This window comes from Megalobrama amblycephala, linkage group LG21 (assembly GCF_018812025.1).
Source record: "Megalobrama amblycephala isolate DHTTF-2021 linkage group LG21, ASM1881202v1, whole genome shotgun sequence".
Classification (NCBI taxonomy): Eukaryota; Metazoa; Chordata; class Actinopteri; order Cypriniformes; family Xenocyprididae; genus Megalobrama; species Megalobrama amblycephala.
The window spans coordinates 7337156-7357788 of record NC_063064.1 but is presented as its reverse complement, the minus strand read 5'-3'; the positions used below and the strand labels follow the sequence as shown (position 1 = coordinate 7357788).

Genomic DNA, 20633 nt, shown 5'->3' with positions numbered 1-20633 from the left:
ACTGATCAATCTTCCATTCACCTTCATTGAGTGCAAATTTCTTCGAAAGAGAGCAATTTTGATTGCTATTTGGAGTTTTCTCCTCAACAGCAATTTTCATTTCTTTCTGTCTTGAAGTTTGTGGGGATTCTCGGCTGGTGTGAAGGCGCAGTTCAGCAGTGTGTGTGGCAGTGCGCTGACATGGGACAGTGCTTCAGCTGTCAGAGCGTTACCTAAAAGTGCAGCACAGGTGTTCAGCGTCTTTTTCAAGATGTCTTTTCGCTCGTGTGTTTCTGGATGTGATCGTTTCCTGACCTGCCATCGAGTTGCCGGATGCTGGCACAGCGCCCTCTTCTGCGGTACCCCACGTCACATTTGGCGCTCTGATGAGGATCTGATGCCGATCGCTGTATCGGAGAGTAGGCTTTTGTCTTCTGGACAGGATGACGACGCCAAACTTCTGCCCTCTTGGGTGGTCAATCAGGCGGAGTCAGATTCAGAATTGACGGTCATGCTTGCCTGGGCCGCCACGGGAATTGGGCTCAAATAGAATCCTCCACTGTGTCCCGAGTGCTCGCGACAGGATTGGTTCCTGGGTGCAGGGTGTGGTTCTTAGCCATATGCCGCCCCATGTCATTCTTCCCAGAGGTGAATGAGGAGGTTCAGAAGACGTGGAAGGCACCTTTTACTGCCAGAAATGGTTATTCTGCCTCCTCCACTCTCACTACCCTTGATGGTGAGGTCGCCAGGGGTTACATGGACATTCCACAGATGGAGCGTTTGATTGTGGTGCACTTTTGCCTGCAATCTGCTGCCACCTGGTGGGCCATATCGGTAGTTCTGAGCCAGGGCTATTGCAATAACTGTGCACAGCGACTGACCTCACCCTCTGGGTGACGAAAGTCACGGTGCATGCTCTGGGTCAGACGATGTCCACCCTGGTGGTCCAGGAGTGCAATCTCTGGTTGTACCTGGCCGAAATGAAGGACGCAGACAAAGATCGTTTTCTCAACGCCCCCATTTCCAGTGAGACCGGAACCTTCCCATCTTCCTCAAGCCTCCTGCAGGAAGGTAACGCAACCCGCCCAGGCCTCTAAGCCTTGAAAAAAGAAGCCTCCTTAGCAGCCCTGAGTCAGGTGGACCAGAGATGGAGGGGACTGCTCTGTTCCAGAAGATGGTGAAGGCACTGCTCCTTCCCGCGGGAGACAGCCAGGTGGAGAATCCTGTGTTTCGTTTTATTTATGTTCCGCCCTGGCCCCAGGGTACCTTTTAAATAAAAGAGCAGTTTCCAAAATCTCTGGGTCATACTGGGTCTGTTCTGACAGTGGGCGACGCACTGCTTCCTCACTCTCAGCCGCACACTCATCCACCACGGGCAGGGCATGGGCGCCTCAGGGATGCACATCCTCCCCACGCCTCCCTGCCCTGTCCCTCAGGGGACACTCTGAGCCATGCGAGTGCACCCCGTTCACTGCCTCTACCTCGGGATGCTCTGCCTCCCGGGTTGGGCCTCAGTGCTCCACGCATTTGCATTCTCAACTGTCTCGATGACTGGCTCATATTGGCCCAGACCCAAGATCAGTTGTGTAAACACAGGGACCTGGTGCTCAGCATCATTCTCACAGCATCATCCAAAACTTCCATCAAACGGCCCGGCATTCCCTTGGTGGCCAACACCTCTCTGTGGATGCTGCAGTGTACCCAGGCCACACAGGGTTCAACTGCTTGGATGCGTGTAACCACTCCACTAGGCTTTCCATGTTTTTCGCTCCGTCAGTACAGATGCCAACACATTTTGTCCACAAAAGCCCATGTGATGTTACAAAGCTGTCTAAAAATCTCCTTTCCAGTTGCCCTGCCATCCAACGGTTTGCAGAAAAGTACATCTTCTATAATTGTACCTTTGTAAATGTACCAGACATATGCATATACATATACCAGCAGTTGAGCTAAACCAGCAACGTTTGTTGATTCATCAATTTGTAAAGCATAGAATTCGCTAACTTTTATGCAAAGCAACAGTTGTTTTAAAACGTCTTTTGCCATATCAGCAATGCGACGTGAAACAGTGTTGTCTGATGATGGCATCATCTGTACTGTTTTTCTGGCCTTTTCCCCAAGCATTACACCTGCTATATCAGCAACAGCAGGAAGAATTAAGTTCTCCACAATAGTGTGGGGTTTGCCCATCTTAGCCACTCTGTAACTCACCATGTGCAGACCCTTCCTATTAAAGTTTTCTGATGCTGTTAAAAGGGACTTACAACTCCCGAGTTGTCTTAATTGTCTTTTGAAAAATTCTCGTGGTTCATTTTTCAAAGTGGGATGCTTGGTTTCTAAATGCCTGCACAAAAATGCTGGTTTCATGCAACTATGAGAGAGTACTTTTGCACATATAATGCACTGTGGCTGGGGATTTTCTTCACTACCACTGTATGTGTGAAATGAAATATATTTCTCATCATATTTACGCTTCTTCAATGGTATTGCGTACCCTTCTTCAAAGGGTAATTTGATTGGATGTCATGGATTTCACCTTTATGGCACTATGATTTTGTCATTTGTACACTAGAGGGGGCACTCGCTAATATATTTTGCCTGTGAGAAATGCTCAGTTGAATGTTATTTAAGAGTGCGGTATAATTAAATTAATGGTGCATTTCAGTATTTTGTTCACATACCCCCTCCTTCACTTCGTGTACCCCAATTTGGGAACCACTGATGTATGCAATTCCATTACCAAATATTGTATATATATATATAAGAACCCAGCTTTAAGGAACAGTGGATGCAGTTTGTTTTTCCGGGGCACCAACGGAGTTGTGCAAATGTCTTTGTTCCCGGCATTTCGGAGCCAAATATTTCATAAACAAGGCCCAATTTGGATTTGCATATCGTTTGAAAGATGGAGTGGTCCCAGTGATACAAGCTCCCAATCATGAGTTGGAATCGTGGGTAAAACTACATTATATGCACTTACGAGCTGATTGCCGACAAAAGAGATATTTGATGTAAACAACACAAACGTATGGTGAATTAAAAGTTATCCAGGGATAATGCGATGATGTATTGTGTGTGTTTAAATACATTTGTTTAAATACAAATCTGATAAAACTAAAGACTCTTCAAAGATTGAAGGATGCAAGACTACTCTATAGGTACTCGAGATTAACATGAGATTGGCAGAAACTATACGTGTTATGTCCCCTTTAACATAATTTTGCTGTACTTCAACATATTTTTATCTGTAAAGTATAACATGAATTTATAAAATGTAATACATTTTCTTTTTGTATAGAGGCGGCTGAAAATCTACCTGCCAAAAAAAAAACATTTTAACAGTCATGTTGTAATTTTAACTGCATTGTATTGCTTTCTGTATTGCAGTTTAAATTGCAGTAATCTGTCAATTCTGCAAATAAATATGGTTATTTTAACATTCTTTCAAATTAAAAGTTTTTTTTTTTTCCTGCAATGGAAATCAATGGCTACTATCAACTGTCTGGTTACCAACATTCTTTAAAATAATTTATGTTGTGTTTAACAGAAGAAAGAAACTGTGTTTACAAGAAGAAAGAATACAGGTTTGGAACAACATGAAGTTGTGTAAATGATGACAAAATGTTTATTTTTGGTTGACAATCCCTTTAACTCTTTCCCCTCCATTGTTGGAATTTTCCTGCAATCAATGTTTTCACTGTTATATGGTAGGGGGCGCTATTATACATCTCCTAAAAGAGTTTAGTTTTTTTTTTTCAGAATGTTGCTTTTTTCTCTTCTTTTTTTTTTTTTTTTAGTTAAACCTTCTCTCATTCAATTGTTCATAAAAAAGAATGCATGAAGTTAGGACTCCTCTAGACCCCTGAAGGTGTGCTGTGGTATCTGACACCAAGATGTTAGCAGCAGATCCTTTAAATCCTGTAATTTGCGTGGTGGAGCATCCATGGATTGGACTTGTTTGTTCAGCACATCCCACAGATGCTCGATTGGATTGAGATCTGGGGAATTTGGAGGCCAATTCAACACCTCAACCTCAAACTCCTCAAACCATTCCTGAACCATTTTTGTTTTGTGGCAGGAGCATTATCCTGCTGAAAGAGCCATGTGTTCCACAGGTAAGCAACGCACACGCACCCGGCCATCCATGTGATGTAAAAGAAAACATGATTCATCAGACCAGGCCACCTTCTTCCATTGCTCCGTGGTCCAGTTCTGATGCTCACGTGTCCACTGTTGGCTCTTTCGGCGGTGGACAGAGGTCAGCATGGGCACCCTAACTGGTCTGCAGCTATGCAGCTCCATACGCAACAAACTGATGCACTGTGTATTCTGACACCTTTCTATCAGAACCAACATTAACTTCTTGAGCAGTTTGAGCTACAGATTTATGCTCCAGTGCTTCATGAAGCAGTGTTTTGAAATCGGCCATCACTAAATAAGTCGTTATTTAGTTTTGTTTTGGCGCACCAAAAATATTCTCGTCGCTTTATAATATTAATATTGAACCACTGTACTCACATGAACCGATTTAAATATGTTTTTAGTACATTAATGGATCTTGAGAGAGGAAATGTCATTGCTGGCTATGCAGGCCTCATGGAGCCATCGGATTTCAACTAAAATATCTTAATTTGTGTTCCAAAGATTAACGAAGGTCTTACGGGTGTAGAACGGCATGAGGGTGAGTAATAAATGACAGAATTTTCATTTTTGGGTGAACTAACCCTTTAAATTACTCATAAAAAGCAGGCAAAAACTACCTGGATGACCTTCTTCTAGTGAGATTCTGAAGCGTGCATTCAAAGGACACTTTACTATCCCATGAGACCACTGGAGAGGATTTGTGAATGACAGTTCAGTGACACAACTAATGCTGGCAGGTTGCATGACAGTGACAACATGGCAAATGTAATATGCTCAGATTTCATTCATATTACACACATTCATACTATATAAAATATACTTTTCAGCAGTTGCAAAGTAATTACTTATTCAAAATAAGTACCTCAAGAGAGTATGTGATTTTGGACACAGCCATTAGTTTTTCACTGTGTGTCACACTTTCAGGGAGAAGGTGCTCACCGCAGAGCAAATGGGTGGAGCTTTCGTTAGCTCCCCCATACCCTAATCCTACCCTAACCCTACCCACAAGTCAATCCCTCCACCCCATTGGATGTCCAGAGAGGAGGAGGTGGCCATAGACTCTGCAGTGAGTACCACTTGCTTTCAGGTGCACACACTTCAGAGATAATCAAACCCACTGAACTTGATCTAAACCAGGTTGTTGTTTTTTTTTTTTTTTTTTTTTTTTGGTTTTGTCAACTCTAAACCTACTCTAAACCTTTAGTTCGTTTTATAGCTATAACTATAGCTTCATGGAACAGGCCACTGGTCTTTGTGTATAAAAAAAATTACTCAAAACAATATACAAATGCATGAATGCATTAAAGATAATTTCTGTTTTTTTGTTTGTTCCTTTTTTGTTTTGTTTTGTTTTTTTGTGAATACTCACAGGTAATGGGGGCATTGGGCTGCTTGGTCTACAGTACACCACTAACTTTTGTAATGTCAAGTTAGATATCAAACAGCAAATATGTAATTTTTCAGTGCTTATTCCACACCATACAAACTCCACAAATCATGGTTATGTAAGAAGTTTGTGGTTAAAGTCTGTTTTGATTCTTAATGAAACAATGGTTAGAAACTTATATTATACTGTAGGCAGTTTGCTATAACAGCAGTAAACTGCAACCTCACGTGTACCAGAAATTCACAATTAAATCGTAATCACAGTTAAATCTTACATTTTAATCGTATGAGCTTTAAACTCTCTGGTAATATTTAACTTCAATAGTGATACTAACATTGAGACCAGTGCTGTTGCTGTGTGTCATTGCTAAGCAACTGTCAACAAAACACAAAACTTGTCAAACAGGAATTACGCGGAGGGGCGAATGCTGCTGTGATAGCAATCTGTCCAAATTCTCATATTTGTTGCTTCTTCTCGTAAACGGTGTAACCATGTTCTCTTCAGTGCAACTTTATTAGGTACAATAAAGTGTTCAACTGCTCATTAATGCATCTAATTGGTCAATCACATGGCAGCAACTCAATGCATTTAGACATGCAGACATGGTGAAGATGATCTGCTGGAGTTCAAACTGAGCATCAGAATAGGGAAGAAAAGTGATTTAAGTGAGTTTGAATGTGTGGTTGTTGGTGTCAGACTGGCTGGTCTGAGTATTTCAGAAACTGCTGATCTACTGATTTTCACACACAAGCATCTCTAGGGTTTACAGAGAATGATCCAAAAAAGAGAAAATATTTAGCTGGTGAAAATGCCTTGTTGATGCCAGAAGTCAGAGGAGAATGACCAGACTGGTTCTGCTGATAGAAAGGCAACAGTAACTCAAATAATCACTCGTTACAACTGAGGTCTGCAGAAGAGCATCTCTAAACACACAACATTATTTTATTTTTAAAATATTTTTAATTCACCATATTTTCATGACAGTTTGGAACAAAAAATTTTATCAAAATGAACAGAAAATATTACAAACTTTGCTAAAGTAATTGTTTTGAACAAGTATTAACTTAAACATTATTCAAAACATTATTTTAGCTGAAGTATTTCTATCAATAGTGTGTGCATTTTGCCCCATGCTGGTGCCACCTCATTTATAATATTTTAAAATAAAACAAAACAAACCACTTTTATGATTTATTTTCATGCAAAATCTTTTGCTCCATCAATGTTCAATAAAAACATACCTATATTTTTTCTGCAATCATACAATATGGAAGCAGTGAAAAGCACATTTTTCTTAAGCCTATAGCCCTGTTGTAAGATATAGATCACATATGAGATGACAACCCTGCTCACATATCTACCCTTCAGTTAAACTGATCTCTGACCACCTGCATATGACACACTGATTAAAAAAAAAAAAAAAAAAAAAAAAAAAAAGTGTTTTACAGGAAGTCCTATAAAGGCCACACCTTAAATGAATCACTGTTTCAGGTGGTTAAAAGCAGAGAGTCGAGTAAAAAGGATTTTCAGAAGACATTGGTTAGAAACTCTTGCTGCAGCCGACAACCTACAATGAACCAAACAGACAGCAAACGTGTTTTGGTAAGTGTTAGAACCGTTTCATGAGCAAACTAAACATTGTAACTATACTGTGAAAGAAGTCTTTAGTTTGTTGGTTTTAACAATATGATAAAGTAAACATTAAAAAGCATGTTCACTCTGGAACAACTGAAAGGGATTTTGTTCCTGTTTTCTACATTCTGCAAAAATGGTTTTTGGTTTCCATTTTCTTGTCTTGAACTGTTTCTAATCCCAGATTCAGAGAAATGTAATTTGAGAGTTATATATTGAAACAATATTTTCATGACTCCAGGCAATATTTGTGGGGGCTCTTAGTACTCTATGTGTCGAAACATGCCCAGAAAACTTTTTCCAACTTCCAGATTCACTGTGCTGCCCTAACTGCCCAGAAGGTGAGCTCCACTGACTAAATAATAATAAATCTGAATATATTGAGATCACCAGTTAATCACTAAATAATCATACAATGCAAATCTACAGGTATGTTTGTTGCCAAGAACTGCTCCAATACACCCGTAGACCACTCTGGTGTGAGATGTAATAAATGCCGCAGATGTGAAGGTAAGCAACAAACTGTTTCATCACTGTTTACATGACAGATGCCTTTCCATAAGAGACTGAGCTGTTCATTTCTGTACTGCTCTGAGAATACAATTCTTTTGCTCAACCTATAGACATCGGACAGATAACGGTTTCCAACTGCACGCTGTTCTCAGACACACAGTGTGACATTGGTGAGAATACTTCATTTCTTTCATTTCATATATTATTGCAGCTTCATTATGTTTTTGTCATCTATTAAAATGTTTCTTTAGTACAAAATGGTATGCAGATTTAATGAGGGGCTTGATGAGATGGGAGGAAAAAATATATTTCAAAACTGCATTTCCTCTGAAAACAATCGCAAAATGCAAAAGCATCGACATATAATCTCTCATCTCATATTTTTCCATCACCATGTCCCTTTAATGGTTCTGTAGTAGTATGTAGTCTGTATTTACAGAGCTTTTAAAGGGAAATGGTGATGGAAAAATCTGTTTCAATGCTTTGTGTTTTCTTTGTAAACATTTGCATTTTCATTCTATTGCGTTCCCCCAAAAACTTGCATTCGCTTGAAAAAGCACTGAAATATCGATTTTTCTCCCACTTGAATCATAACATTTCCATCATTAGTTTTATGCCCGCTCACAAAATTTCTTGGGGGATGGAAAACTTTTACATGTTTCTTGGGGGAACTCAAAAGTATTAATATAATACAGTAAACCCATAAGTATGCTAGTTTGTTCTAACTGCTGCCTAAATATTGTATAATTTCATTTAGCCATTATTATTTCATGGTTTGAGTAATTTTTCTCAGATTGCAAATATTCCTGCCTTTGTATCTGACATAGTTTTTTTTCCTTTTCATATACTCTTCCTTTTACCTGCTGCTTGCAGTTGCATTTTATTTTTGGTATTTCGTTTATTTTTCCTATTTTTCTTTTTCTTTTGTTTCTCTTCTTTGCTATTGCAGGCCCTTCTGTTCCTACACATCAACCACAGTTTGACGGTGAGTTATATTTCATACAATCCATCATTAGATTGAGTTTTTCATTCCTTGCCACAGTTGCCTGTGGTTTAGAGAACTAAAGAGAAAAGTAATATTGCATGACTTTTAATTAACTTCTTGATTAAAATTTTGGCAATATGACCAAAAAACCCTGACATGCATCATTTTAATTATGGCAATGATAAAAATTGCCTAACAAGCTGAAATAAGTTTGTCAATACTCCAAAATGTAATGAATTTAATTTCATATTCCTAACTATCACTACAAATTAATTGACTTGACTATTTGTCAAATTTGACATATTCCTGAACAATTGCATATTGCATGCTAATTTACAGTACACTCAGGGGCCGTTTACACGACACCATTTTCAAGTAAAAATGGAAAACTTTTTATGTTTTGGCCATTCATTTACACGACAATGGCATTTTTGGGGGACTGCAAACGCAAAAAACAAAAATGTGAATTTGTGAAAAGAGTGACATCATGCGCATATGTACGTGTTCACTCTATAGATGCGTAGTGTTTGTTTTTTTTACAATGTGACATTGCCAACTACTGGCCTGGCAGCAGAATACAGCGTTTTGTCGTTCTTGTGGATCCGTGTGAACGGGGATCATTTTCACAATGTTGTCATCTCGATGCTAAACTTTCAAAAAACTATAAAGGAAAAACATTTCTGTTTTTAGTACACTGTTGTCATGTAAACGTGCCCTCAGATACCCCTCAATAAACCCATGCATGAATATATATACTCATACAGTATATGTTAATTGTTTTCTCCCCTTTTCCCCTTAGAACAACTGTCACAGTTAACCTTGTGAGTTTATCTTCTTTTTTTTAACCTCTTTGCTTTGTGAAAACTGAACTTATGGTAAAAGTTTAATTTAAAATGCTGAATCAATCCTCAGGTATGGGTGCTCATCGGTAGTAGTTGCTGTCTTTATCCTGGCTGTGATCATGGCAGTCTGTTGTATCAGAATCAAGAAATCTGGTGAATCTGATGAAAGCTCTGAAGGTAAACAACCAATCTGCTCTTCATCTTGTTCTTCTGTGTACTGAAACAGACACTAATGAAATCTTGAATGGATGTGTGTTGATTGTGTTTTTCAGGAGAACCATTCCATGTAAAAGATGCAGAGACAGTCTAAAGAAAATCTTAACTCAGGGAAAGGCTGACATCAAGTGAATTATCATAAGGATTCAATGAAATTAGAAATACTGCATGTACAAAAATGTCTATAGTTGGTCATAAGGTGCAGATTAGTACTTTTTTTTTTTTTTTTGAAAGTCTTTTTTTTTTTCGAGTCAGTATAGAACACACCTCTATCTGACATCATACTGTGATTTGAGTTTACTCTATAAAGCTGTAGTTTATAAGATGCTGTGAATGTGTCGGAATGAGCACCTCTGTTTAGAAATGTATCTATGTTCAGATATATCTGCTTTATTTTCTCATGATGCTGTGTGTCATTTTTATTTTGTATTACTTTTTTGTTTTTAAAAAATTGGATTTTAAAATTTATTAAGTATCTTTTTGTATGAGATATTTGTACATTGACAGAATTTTATTTGTCTAAATAAATCTATTACTGTTCATCAGTGGAAAAAATTATATGCAGGTATTTTTAAATAAAGTATTTTTTAAAGAAGTGCAATGTAAAAACATGTATGTAAACATTAAGTGCATTGTATCAAATGATAAATTTAAATGTTATTACATAGTAGTTAAAGGCATATAATATAAAGCAGGACCAAAACAATCTACTGAACAAACATGTATACCTATGTTGCAATCTGTTTGCAAATTCATAGTAAAAAGTTTCAGCTCATGAAAATGAAAAATTATTACTTTATAGCGATGTAACAATGCAATTGTGGACTTTGTTATGAATTATGTAGACTGCCAAGGCAAATAAAAAAAAAAAAAATGTACTTTTGTTGACTAAGTAAGTCCTTGTGTGTTCATATGTCTGTATTTGGTTGTGGAGCGTAAGGATTGTAGTTGACGACTGTAGTTAACTGTGCAGTAACGTAACAGTCATGTTACAGTTTGACTGTAAATATAATCAAAAACACCAGTAACCAGTAATTTAAAGTATGTGCATCATATAATATACTGGCAGGTGATGCAGAACTCAGATGCAGGTGGTTTATTCCAGTGGCTTTCAGTTAATCTTTCTTAAAGGATTACTCCACTTTTAAATAAACTTTTGCTGATAATTTACTCACCCCTATGTCATCCAAGATGTCCATGTCTTTCTTTCTTCAGTCGAAAAGAAATGAAGGTTTTTGATGTAAACATTCTAGGATTTTTCTTCATAGCATTCATTTCAATGGGCACCAAACGGTTGAAGGTCCAAATGGCAGTTTCAGTGCAGCTTCAAAGGGCTTTAAACGACACAAGACGATACCAGACGATGAATAAGGGTCTTATCTAGCGAAACGATCGGTCATTTAAAAAATAAAATAAAAAAGTTTAAGTTTTATAAGCACAAATGTTGGCCTTGCTCTTTTCTCCGATGCGCGTTCGTGACGTCACGTAATACGCAATTACGTTGAAAAGGTCACGGTTGACGTAGGCGGAAGTATCGAGTCAGTGTTTACATTACAAATGTGCGGAAGGAGGATTGTATACACATATTCAAATGTCTTTGTGTCAGTTTATTGTTTAACCCTTTGAGCGGTACGTTCCCACATATGGGATGTTTATTTCTGTGCCCCTGGGCGTACGGTTCCACATATGGGATTTATAATGTTCAGCGACGTCACATAACTGCTAAGTTAGATTCAAACTGTGCTTTCGCGCTCTGGCTGCGAGACGGACGCGCGCTCTCTTGTCATCACAGCTATGCAGTGTTTTCGGCCACATAATGTTTCTTTTAAGGTTTCAGACATTTAAATACGCATAAGCACCATTAAACAATACATTTGAAGTTTATAAAATACACACTGATGTCAGACGTCAGTGGAAGCATCAATAAACAGTGAATTCAAATATAATTTGCCGACATTTATTCATATCAGACACACATAATGGGTCTAAGTAACTATAAAGTTTACTCTCTTAATCTTCCAGTTCACCAGCCACTTACTTGCATATATTTCAGAAGGAAACTGATGTATTCACCTGCTGTAAATCAGACTGACAGAACTCTGTGAACTGCAGTGCAAACTAAGATGGCGGCGCCCATCTCGAACAAAACACACTCACTCACACATATTTGAGAATCGGAATATCATATAGTTGAAGACATGTAAGCAAGTTTGCGAATATTTTAAATAAAAAAGGAAAAACAAAATAGTGATCCATCTCTCATACAGTGTTATTGTGGCTACATTCAGCGCTCGTGACACGCACGCGTCGCCTTGGAAACAATAAGGGCAAACGTTCTAAAATAAGGGTTGCCTTAAAAAAAAAAAACTCACTCTGGCGGTCAGTTAGAGTATTTTAAACTCACGCTTGAAAGGTGTGCGTATCCTGGGTGTTTTAATATTAGAAAGCCTAAAAGAAAATTGTCAGGACAGAAATTTGTGACTTTTCAGAGATTTCCTATACACAATCCTGAGCGAATGAAACTGTGGTTGCTACGCCTATGTCAACCGTGACCTTTTCAACGTAATTGCGTATTACGTGACGTCACGAACGCGTATCGGAGAAAAGAGCAAAGCCAGCATTTGTGCTTATAAAACTTAAACTTTAAAAAAAAAAAATTTAAATGACCGATCATTACGCTAGATAAGACCCTTATTCGTCGTCTGGTATCGTCTGGTGTCATTTAAAGCCCTTTGAAGCTGCACTGAAGCTGCCATTTGGACCTTCAACCGTTTGGTGCCCATTGAAATGAATGATATGGAGAAAAATCCTAGAATGTTTACATCAAAAACCTTAATTTCTTTTCAACTGAAGAAAGAAAGATATGGAAATCTTGGATGACATGGGGGTGAGTAAATTATCAGCAAAAGTTTATTTAAAAGTGAACTAATCCTTTAATGTTAATTTCAACATTTACTAATACATTATTAAAATGTCATGAGTCAGGTTTGATATTCTCTCTGTTTCTTTTTCTTTCTATCTTTATTGCTACTTAGACTCAGCTGTTGGTCGTTACAATCGGCACTCTCGCTGATCATTTTCACACCTGTTCCTTTTCGGCTCTGATTTCCTTTGCCATTTCTCTCTGCTGTTTTCTCGCCGCTGTCTCTTTGCCAGATTATTATTACGTGTTGTTACGTGTTACTCGGCCCCTCATGCTATCTGGATCTCCTTCAAGTGTTAATTGTTTGTTCGTCTCAATCTTAGTCACAGACCAAGTCCCAGACTTATTTTTGTACCACCGTGTATGACATACCTGTTCTCTGCCCAGTCTCCCTGCAGCCAGAGTTCGTGTGGATCACCTGCCTCCTGCGGTACACTCCAAGTCCGGGACAGAGCTTCAGCGTTGCTGCAAGCCTTCCGCCAAGACCGGGATCTCTTCTGCTTTTTTTGAACTGATTACCAGCTGCGAGCACCCAAGAAGCTGGTGCATGGCAGTCTGCCTGAGTTTTGATTCTGTTACTACAAATAAACTTCATCTGAATTGCCCTTTCGCTTCTGGGTCCTCTGCTTTCCACGACAGAATAATCTTGTTAACAGTTAATGCTGTTTAGGGTGTATGTGCTGGAGAGATGAAGCGTTCACGGAGATCCACAAACAATAGACTTTAATGATTATCAAGGAATATAATACCATAGAACACAAACACAACAGAGAACGGACAGGGAGTGAAGGGAGTGAGTCCATTATAAAGGCAGTGATAATGATTAAGTCCAGGTGTAGATGATGAGTGATGATGAGGAGATGACAAGGGAAGTGAGTGCAGGTGTGGAGACAAGAGGATCATGGGAAATGGAGTCGGGGGAACAAGGGATCTGTGACAAATGCACTGTGAACTAACATGAACAAACAATGAACAACTGTATTTTCATTAACTAACATTACGAAGATTAGTAAATACATTAACAATTGTACTGCTCATGGTTAGTTCATGTTAGTTAATACATTAACTAATGTTTAACTAATGAACCTTATTGTAAAGTGTTACCCTTTTTTTTTTTTTTTTTTTGCTTTGGCCCCCAGGACCTACGGTGTCACCCTCAATATTACAATAGACAGAACAGCCTCTTAAACGTTCACAATTATTTAGACTTTTAGACTAGAAAATAAATGTGATTGCTCTCCTCAAATCAATGATTTCTTGTTTTTCACTGGCATGTCTCATAGGTGTTGAGGACTAGTGCATCTTTGAATGTAAAATACTTCAGTACTGTTAAAATTAGAGACTCTAAGACTTTTATTCAAGCCATTTTGGAATTGGTGACTTGTAACTAAGTCATTTTTGCTGTAAGGTCTCTGTTCTTTTACTAAAGTGTGGTTTTCAGGAACTCTTTACACCTCTGCATTTCAAGTTTAAATTTAGATTTGGGGGTGACTGAAACTGATAACATTAGAGAGTGAGTGGTTTACTCTGTAATTACTGTCTCTATTTCCAAACGTTTCACTCATTCAGCCTAATATGTCATTATGATGAAGAAAGCATGGCAGGTGAGCCTTATTGCATTGATGATGATGAGTCAGACATTAGTCATTACACAATGGTGGTAAATCCTTTTTACGTGTCTTTTGCAGGTCCTCACCCCACATTCATGTCAAGACTTGACATGAATGTCGGGGAGGTTCTGCAAGAGACTAAGGTGGAATTACCACCATTAGATGTCATCCTCACACTAAACTACAGATCAATGTACATTGTATAGATTTAATGACTCATTTGTATAATAAAAAGGAAGATTTGTAGTTAAAAGTCTCTTACTGGTCTGATTAACCAAGCTCTCCATTAAACAAGCAAAGAAGTCCCACAATTGAATAAAAAATACACATTATAAAGATGCTTAATGTTTAATTTAATGGTTTTAGATGATTTGTTAATTGCATTTAAACACTGCTTCAATAAAACAGTTGTAAAACTTGTTTTTGTGCATGGTTTGGCTGAGTTTTCGTTGCATTTAAACTGTTGTGACCAGCAGGGGTGACCAGCGTATGGCGTTTCAAGCATTTCGAACCAGTGAATCATTTTGTTCGAAGCAATTTGTTCAAGTGTTTCAAAGTTTTGAAATGCTTTCTCAGATCACTAGTAGGGCTATAGAATCCAAACTTAACAATAAAACAAATACAATACAATTGTACACAAAAAGGAGAACAATTACAAATTAAAAACCAGGAGTGCTAAGGAAGACCTACTTCAGACAGCTGGCTTCAGAACAACTGAACACCAAGCAGAGAAACTGAGAAAAAGGGCACAATAAGGACCTCTAGATGCCAAAACAAAAACACAACAAAATCAAAGTCCTGACAAATAGAGAGTGTGACATCAGAGGCCAAGCCCATGGTGCCCTGCAGCTGATTCTTAAGATGTCAATCACAGTACTGACTGCCTACACCAAACACTGATTCCTAAACGTACCCATCACTGTAACCTTATTTAACCAATGAAATTAGCTGCAGGGCAGGATTTCTGGTGAAGAAATTTCTTTGGGAAAACAATTCATGCTTTCTTCATTAAATATGAGCATCGAGAAGACTTGACCCTCACACCTAATTCTTTATCATTTACTTCTTATATTTGTCTTTTTATGACAACACTGAAACACACACAAAACCTACCTCTATGCCTAAAACCCTTTCAATCAGAAACCTACATACAACAAATCAGGTTTCTGAATGTAGGCAGAGTTGGATGTCCACCTCAGGATGCAGCAAGCCCTATTGGGAGGAGAGAGAGTGGAGTATGGAGATTAAAAGCAGAAAATATCATCTTTGAAGCAAATAATTTAAACTTTCAAAGTAATACATTAACTGCTGGAAAGGATTCAAATATGCAGAAGATAACCAAAAAAAAAAAAAAAAGAAGAAAAGAATGTGCAGGACCCAGAGGATTTTTCTTGAAGAACAGTTGACAGTTTAACCACAGGAACAAACAAGGTTTCACCCAGGTTTCAAAACACTGCTTCATGAAGCTTTGGAGCGTTATGAATCTTTTCTGTCGAATCAGGGGTTCGGAATGCCAAAGTCACATGATTTCAGCAGTTTGGCGGTTTGACACGCGATCTGAATCATGATTCGACACGCTGATTCATAACGCTCCGAAGCTTCCTGAAGCAGTGTTTTGAAATCGGCCATCACTAAATAAGTCGTTATTTTGTTTTTTTGGTGCACCAAAAATATTCTCGTCGCTTTATAATATTAATATTGAACCACTGTACTCACATGAACTGATTTAAATATGTTTTTAGTACATTAATGGATCTTGAGAGAGGAAATGTCATTGCTGGCTATGCAGGCCTCACAGAGCCATCAGATTTCAACAAAAATATCTTAATTTGTGTTCTGAAGATTAACGAAGGTCTTATGGGTGTGGAATGACATGAGGGTGAGTAATAAATGACAGAATTTTCATTTTTGGGTGAACTAACCCTTTAAACAAGCAAAACAAGTCCTACAATTGAATAAAAAATACATATTATAAAAACACTTAATATTTAATTTAAGGATATTAGATGATTTGTTAATTGCATTTACTGTACATTTACACCAAGTGACTATTGACTATCACAAACATACTCATATTTTTCCCAGTTTGGATTCCACAAAAGTGGAAAAGTTTTGTTTTGTTTTGTTTTGTTTTGTTTTATTTTATTTTATTTTATTTTATTTTATTTTATTTTATTTTATTTTATTTTATTTTATTTTATTTTATTTTATTTTATTTTATTTTATTGTTTGGTTAATATTTCCATATCAGAGTTAAATATAACAATGCTGAACAAACCAAAAAAGTATTAAAAATACCAGTTAAGACATTTAAATATCAATATGTGAGAATAATTTAAATATAAACTATACAATTAAAACATAAATAGACATTGATAATTCAAACAACAACAGAGCTGAAAATAACACTTCAAGAGGATATATAAAAAAGGGAATTCATAAGGGATTGAAAATGTCACAATCACTCACTGGAGTGCACTTGATAGTCACCTGGGGCCGTATTCACAAAACATTTTATCTTACCACTAAGAGTTCTCCTAAATAGCAGTAAAAGTTCTTAGCTAAGAGTTTTCTCTTAAAACCTATTCACAAAGCTGCTGAGACAAACTTTTACTAAGAAATAGACTGAAGTCTTAAGCTAAGAGTAAGGGCGGGGTTGAACTCGTTGCTTTGGACTATACACACAGTGATTGGCTGATGGGGGAGGAGTCAGCCATTTAATCATAGAAATATTCTAGAATGAGGTGTCATATTTCCATATTTAAATAAAGGTTTTAAAATACAAATGTTGCCCTATTCAAATAAATATTTTTAATAAAAATGTTGCCATATTCAAATAAATATTTTTAATAAAAATGTTGCCATATTCAAATAAAGGTTTTTAAAATGTAGGCTAAGTGTCACTAATTAAAACTAATTAAAGTATATACAATTAATTGTCCGCCTCTTGGATGTCAGCATCTCAAGAGAATGCAAAATGCAAGCGACAAATGATGTTTTATAAACAAAGTTTAGGAGAAACACATTCAAACAGTCTTTCTAATCAGCTCAAGAAGAGGAATATATACACAGAGGAGAGCCGACTTGCCTATAGTTACTTCGACAGTTTTCTGCATCCCTCCGCCACCCGATGAGGAGAACTCTGGGTTTGGGCTAAATTCTATATTAAAAAAAAAAAAATTCTATAATATATATATATATATATATATATATATATATATATATATATATATATATATATATATATATATATTTTTTTTTTTTTTTTTTACTCTATTCAATCATTTGCCACAGGTAATCAGACAATATTTATTTATTTGTTAAAGATTTATTTTTGGCATCTCAAAATCTATATTCAAATCTATAAATCAAAATGTATTGCATTTATGAAGAAAAAGTTGAGCATCTAAGGCTCTATCACTACTGCCTCAATGGTGTACAGTGTCTTTAGGTGGTTTAGGTTTGTGATTTGGTCTTAGAGACTTAGGAGTCCTCTTGACTACTCCTAACGTTTCACAGGTTTAGGAGCTAGTTTTAGCGCTAAAATGTTTTGTGAAATACTCTTAGAGCAGAAATTTAGGAGTCCTAAAATTAGGACTGACACGCCCATTATTTTTAAGAGTTTCTCCTAAATCTGCAATTTAGGAGCTACTTTTAGCCTTAAGATGTTTTGTGAATACGGCCCTAGATCATTACCACTCAGTAAAGGACTACATTTCCCATAACTCACTGCCTCTCTCATCATCCATGATATTGTTCAGCTGTGTCTCATTAGCTAAATATAATACCTCTGATGTTAATTTTAACCTCTAATATTATAGTGTACCAAATGAGAGGGTTCTCTGTATGGTTTGCAGCATTATTTGAGGGAGGTTTTTTTTTTTTTCCTTAAGAAAAAAAAAATCACTATTTTGAATAATTCTGTTTTGAATAATCAGCAGAGAAATTTAGTACCGGTGCATCTCTATTCTTAACACTCTGGAACAATAAAGGAAAATATAGGAAACAGTCAAACATAAACATAAATATGAATGTGAGTAATTAACAGAACTAAGAACAGGTGTAGAACTAATGAGTATTTTTTGTTTACAGTATTTTATAGTATTTAATATAGAACACATATTAAATGACAAACCAATTAACAATGATTAAACTACAAAGCGGGAACAAAATAAACATTATGAGTTATTGTTATTAACATTATTTTATAATGTAAAACATCGCGTCGAGCCGTTTCTGCGAAGCTCCAGCTCTCCGAGAAAATGAATTCACTCACTTCATTTCGTTCACTCCACAGATATAGTGCAAAAGCCATACACTATCTAGGGAATAGTGAATGATGAAACTAAACCAGAACTAAACATAACCATGACAACAGGTAAACAGGCTACTCATACGTAGTTCATTAGAATTCGAAGTGCAGATCCGTGCACACTTCTAACGACTAATATTGCCCATAACACACAAGGACAAGGATTCGATTAGAACTACAAATACGAATAAAAAGTGTTAAAAAAACTACAAACATTGATGGATGTGTGAGACCGATGATTAAGCTTGAATGATTAATAATCAGTATCTAACCTGACGAAAAGATATTTATTAAATGTTATTCACATTATATTTCATCTGCAACAGCATTGTCAACTTTTATAATTTATAACTTTTAAATGCATCATTATGCAAAGATGAGGAGAGTTCTCTGCATGAAAGACCCATGACTGGCAGATAAACGTGCGACTACATTTCTCTCCGAAACGGTAGGAAATTAAATATAATTGAATGTGGAGGAATTTAACTGTGACAAAATGATTGACAGGGAAGTTTAAACAGTTACAGGTTGCATAAGTAAGCGACAGAACGTCCGTTAAAGACGCAATTATGACGAGATAGTATGTCCCAAAGCTTGCATACTTTTCTGCTACACACTCATAAGTGTGTACTTTTTCTTTACAAAAACAGTACATACTTTTAGGACGTAGTATAAGTAGGCGAATTGGGACGCAGCTTGTATGTATACTTCAGGGAGACCCATAGACCACAATGCAAAACAATTGTGACGTCACAACAGCAACTCACAGTGTTCGCGCTTGATTTCCATTTAAACCCACTGCAAGGGTTCTGGCAGTAGTGGGCACTCATGCAACGTAAGCATTGACATATATCTGAGTGAACAAGATGGAGGACAGGGAAGGGCATAAACTCAGCCAAGAATGGAAAACCAAAGATTGGAAATGCAGGCCTATTAATACATAAACAAGCTTAGGGGTAAAACAACTAAAAACGCTGTATTATGCATGCCAGGTCAGTAGTTGGCGTCTGCGCACTTTTACAGAGCCTCACGCCAAACGTGAAAACGTGAAATGCTGCGCAGTAGAGCTGGGAAAGAATGCAGCATCTTGAGGCTCATTTGTAAAAGTTGAACATCACACCCAAAATCAAATGCAGCTTTAATTTAACAGAGCTGAGTACTAACTAAAAATGCCATTTCAAGTTTAAATTTTGATTCGGGTGTGACTGAAACTGGTGACATTAGAGTTTATGAGATGAGATGTTTACTCTGTCATGAGATGCATGAGATGTTTACTCTTTAATTACTTTCTCTATTTTCACCACTTTCATCCATTCAGCCCAATATGTCTTTATGATGAAGAAAGCATGGCAGGTGGGCCTTATTGCTTTGATCATGATGAGTCAGTCATTACACAATGGTGGTAAATCCTCCTTTATGTCTTTTTGCATGTATATTGTAGAACCTCTCCCAAAATTCATGTCAAGCTTTTCGTCCTCACCCTGAACTGGGAGTAGCTCGAGTTTCGGGTGTCTCTGGGTTCTGACTTGGTCTTTCTGTCAGAACTAAGGCTTGAACCTGGATTGGCAGCTCAAAAAGTCTGATTCTCAATCCTCAGGGGAGGTGGTGATCATTAAAGACACACTCAGGAGTCCTCAGCAATAAGTAATCAACAAGGAGCAGAAATAGGTCCAAAAATAGTCCAACACCACATGCAAAATTTCCGGAGGAGTATATAACAGGGATACAACAGGGCGCTTTTGAAACACATTTCTTGAAGCTTCAAAATGTTTGCGAATCATTTGTTTCTAACCATTGATTGACAAAAGGTTTGCCGCAAGGGGGTAGTTATCTCTATGAACAGGGGTGTCCAAACTCAGTCCTGGAGGGCCACTGTCTTGCAGAGTTTAGCTCCAACCCCAAAAAAACACACCTGAAGCAGCTAATCAAGATCTAAATAGGTATATAGAAACTTCCAGGCAGGTGTTTTGGAGCTGGTTGGAGCTAAACTCTGCAGGACAGTGGCCCTCCAGGACTGAGTTTGGACACCCCTGTCTATGAACAATTAAAGGAGCACTATGTAATATTTTCTGTCCGCTGGAGGCCTATTCA

At 37.4% G+C, this 20633-nt stretch overlaps 1 protein-coding gene across 1 annotated transcript; it reads left to right on the top strand.

Annotated features, from left to right (window-relative positions):
• The first annotated feature begins 6952 nt into the window (after positions 1-6952).
• On the top strand, positions 6953-10589 carry LOC125257100 (tumor necrosis factor receptor superfamily member 23-like). The gene is made up of 8 exons (XM_048173541.1): positions 6953-7111; positions 7383-7482; positions 7571-7651; positions 7765-7824; positions 8604-8639; positions 9439-9460; positions 9552-9658; positions 9754-10589. The coding sequence occupies exons 1-8, from the start codon at positions 7082-7084 to the stop codon at positions 9789-9791; spliced, it is 474 nt and encodes a 157-aa protein (XP_048029498.1). The 5' UTR covers positions 6953-7081; the 3' UTR covers positions 9792-10589.
• The last annotated feature ends 10044 nt before the right edge of the window (positions 10590-20633 follow it).

Excerpts from the sequence above, each read along its gene's own strand:
- LOC125257100 (XM_048173541.1), top strand. The coding sequence starts at position 7,082 with ATGAACCAAACAGACAGCAAACGTGTTTTG. Across the intron at positions 7,825-8,603 it reads AGACACACAGTGTGACATTG|GCCCTTCTGTTCCTACACAT; the intron begins GTGAGAATACTT and ends TTGCTATTGCAG. Across the intron at positions 8,640-9,438 it reads ACATCAACCACAGTTTGACG|AACAACTGTCACAGTTAACC; the intron begins GTGAGTTATATT and ends TTTTCCCCTTAG.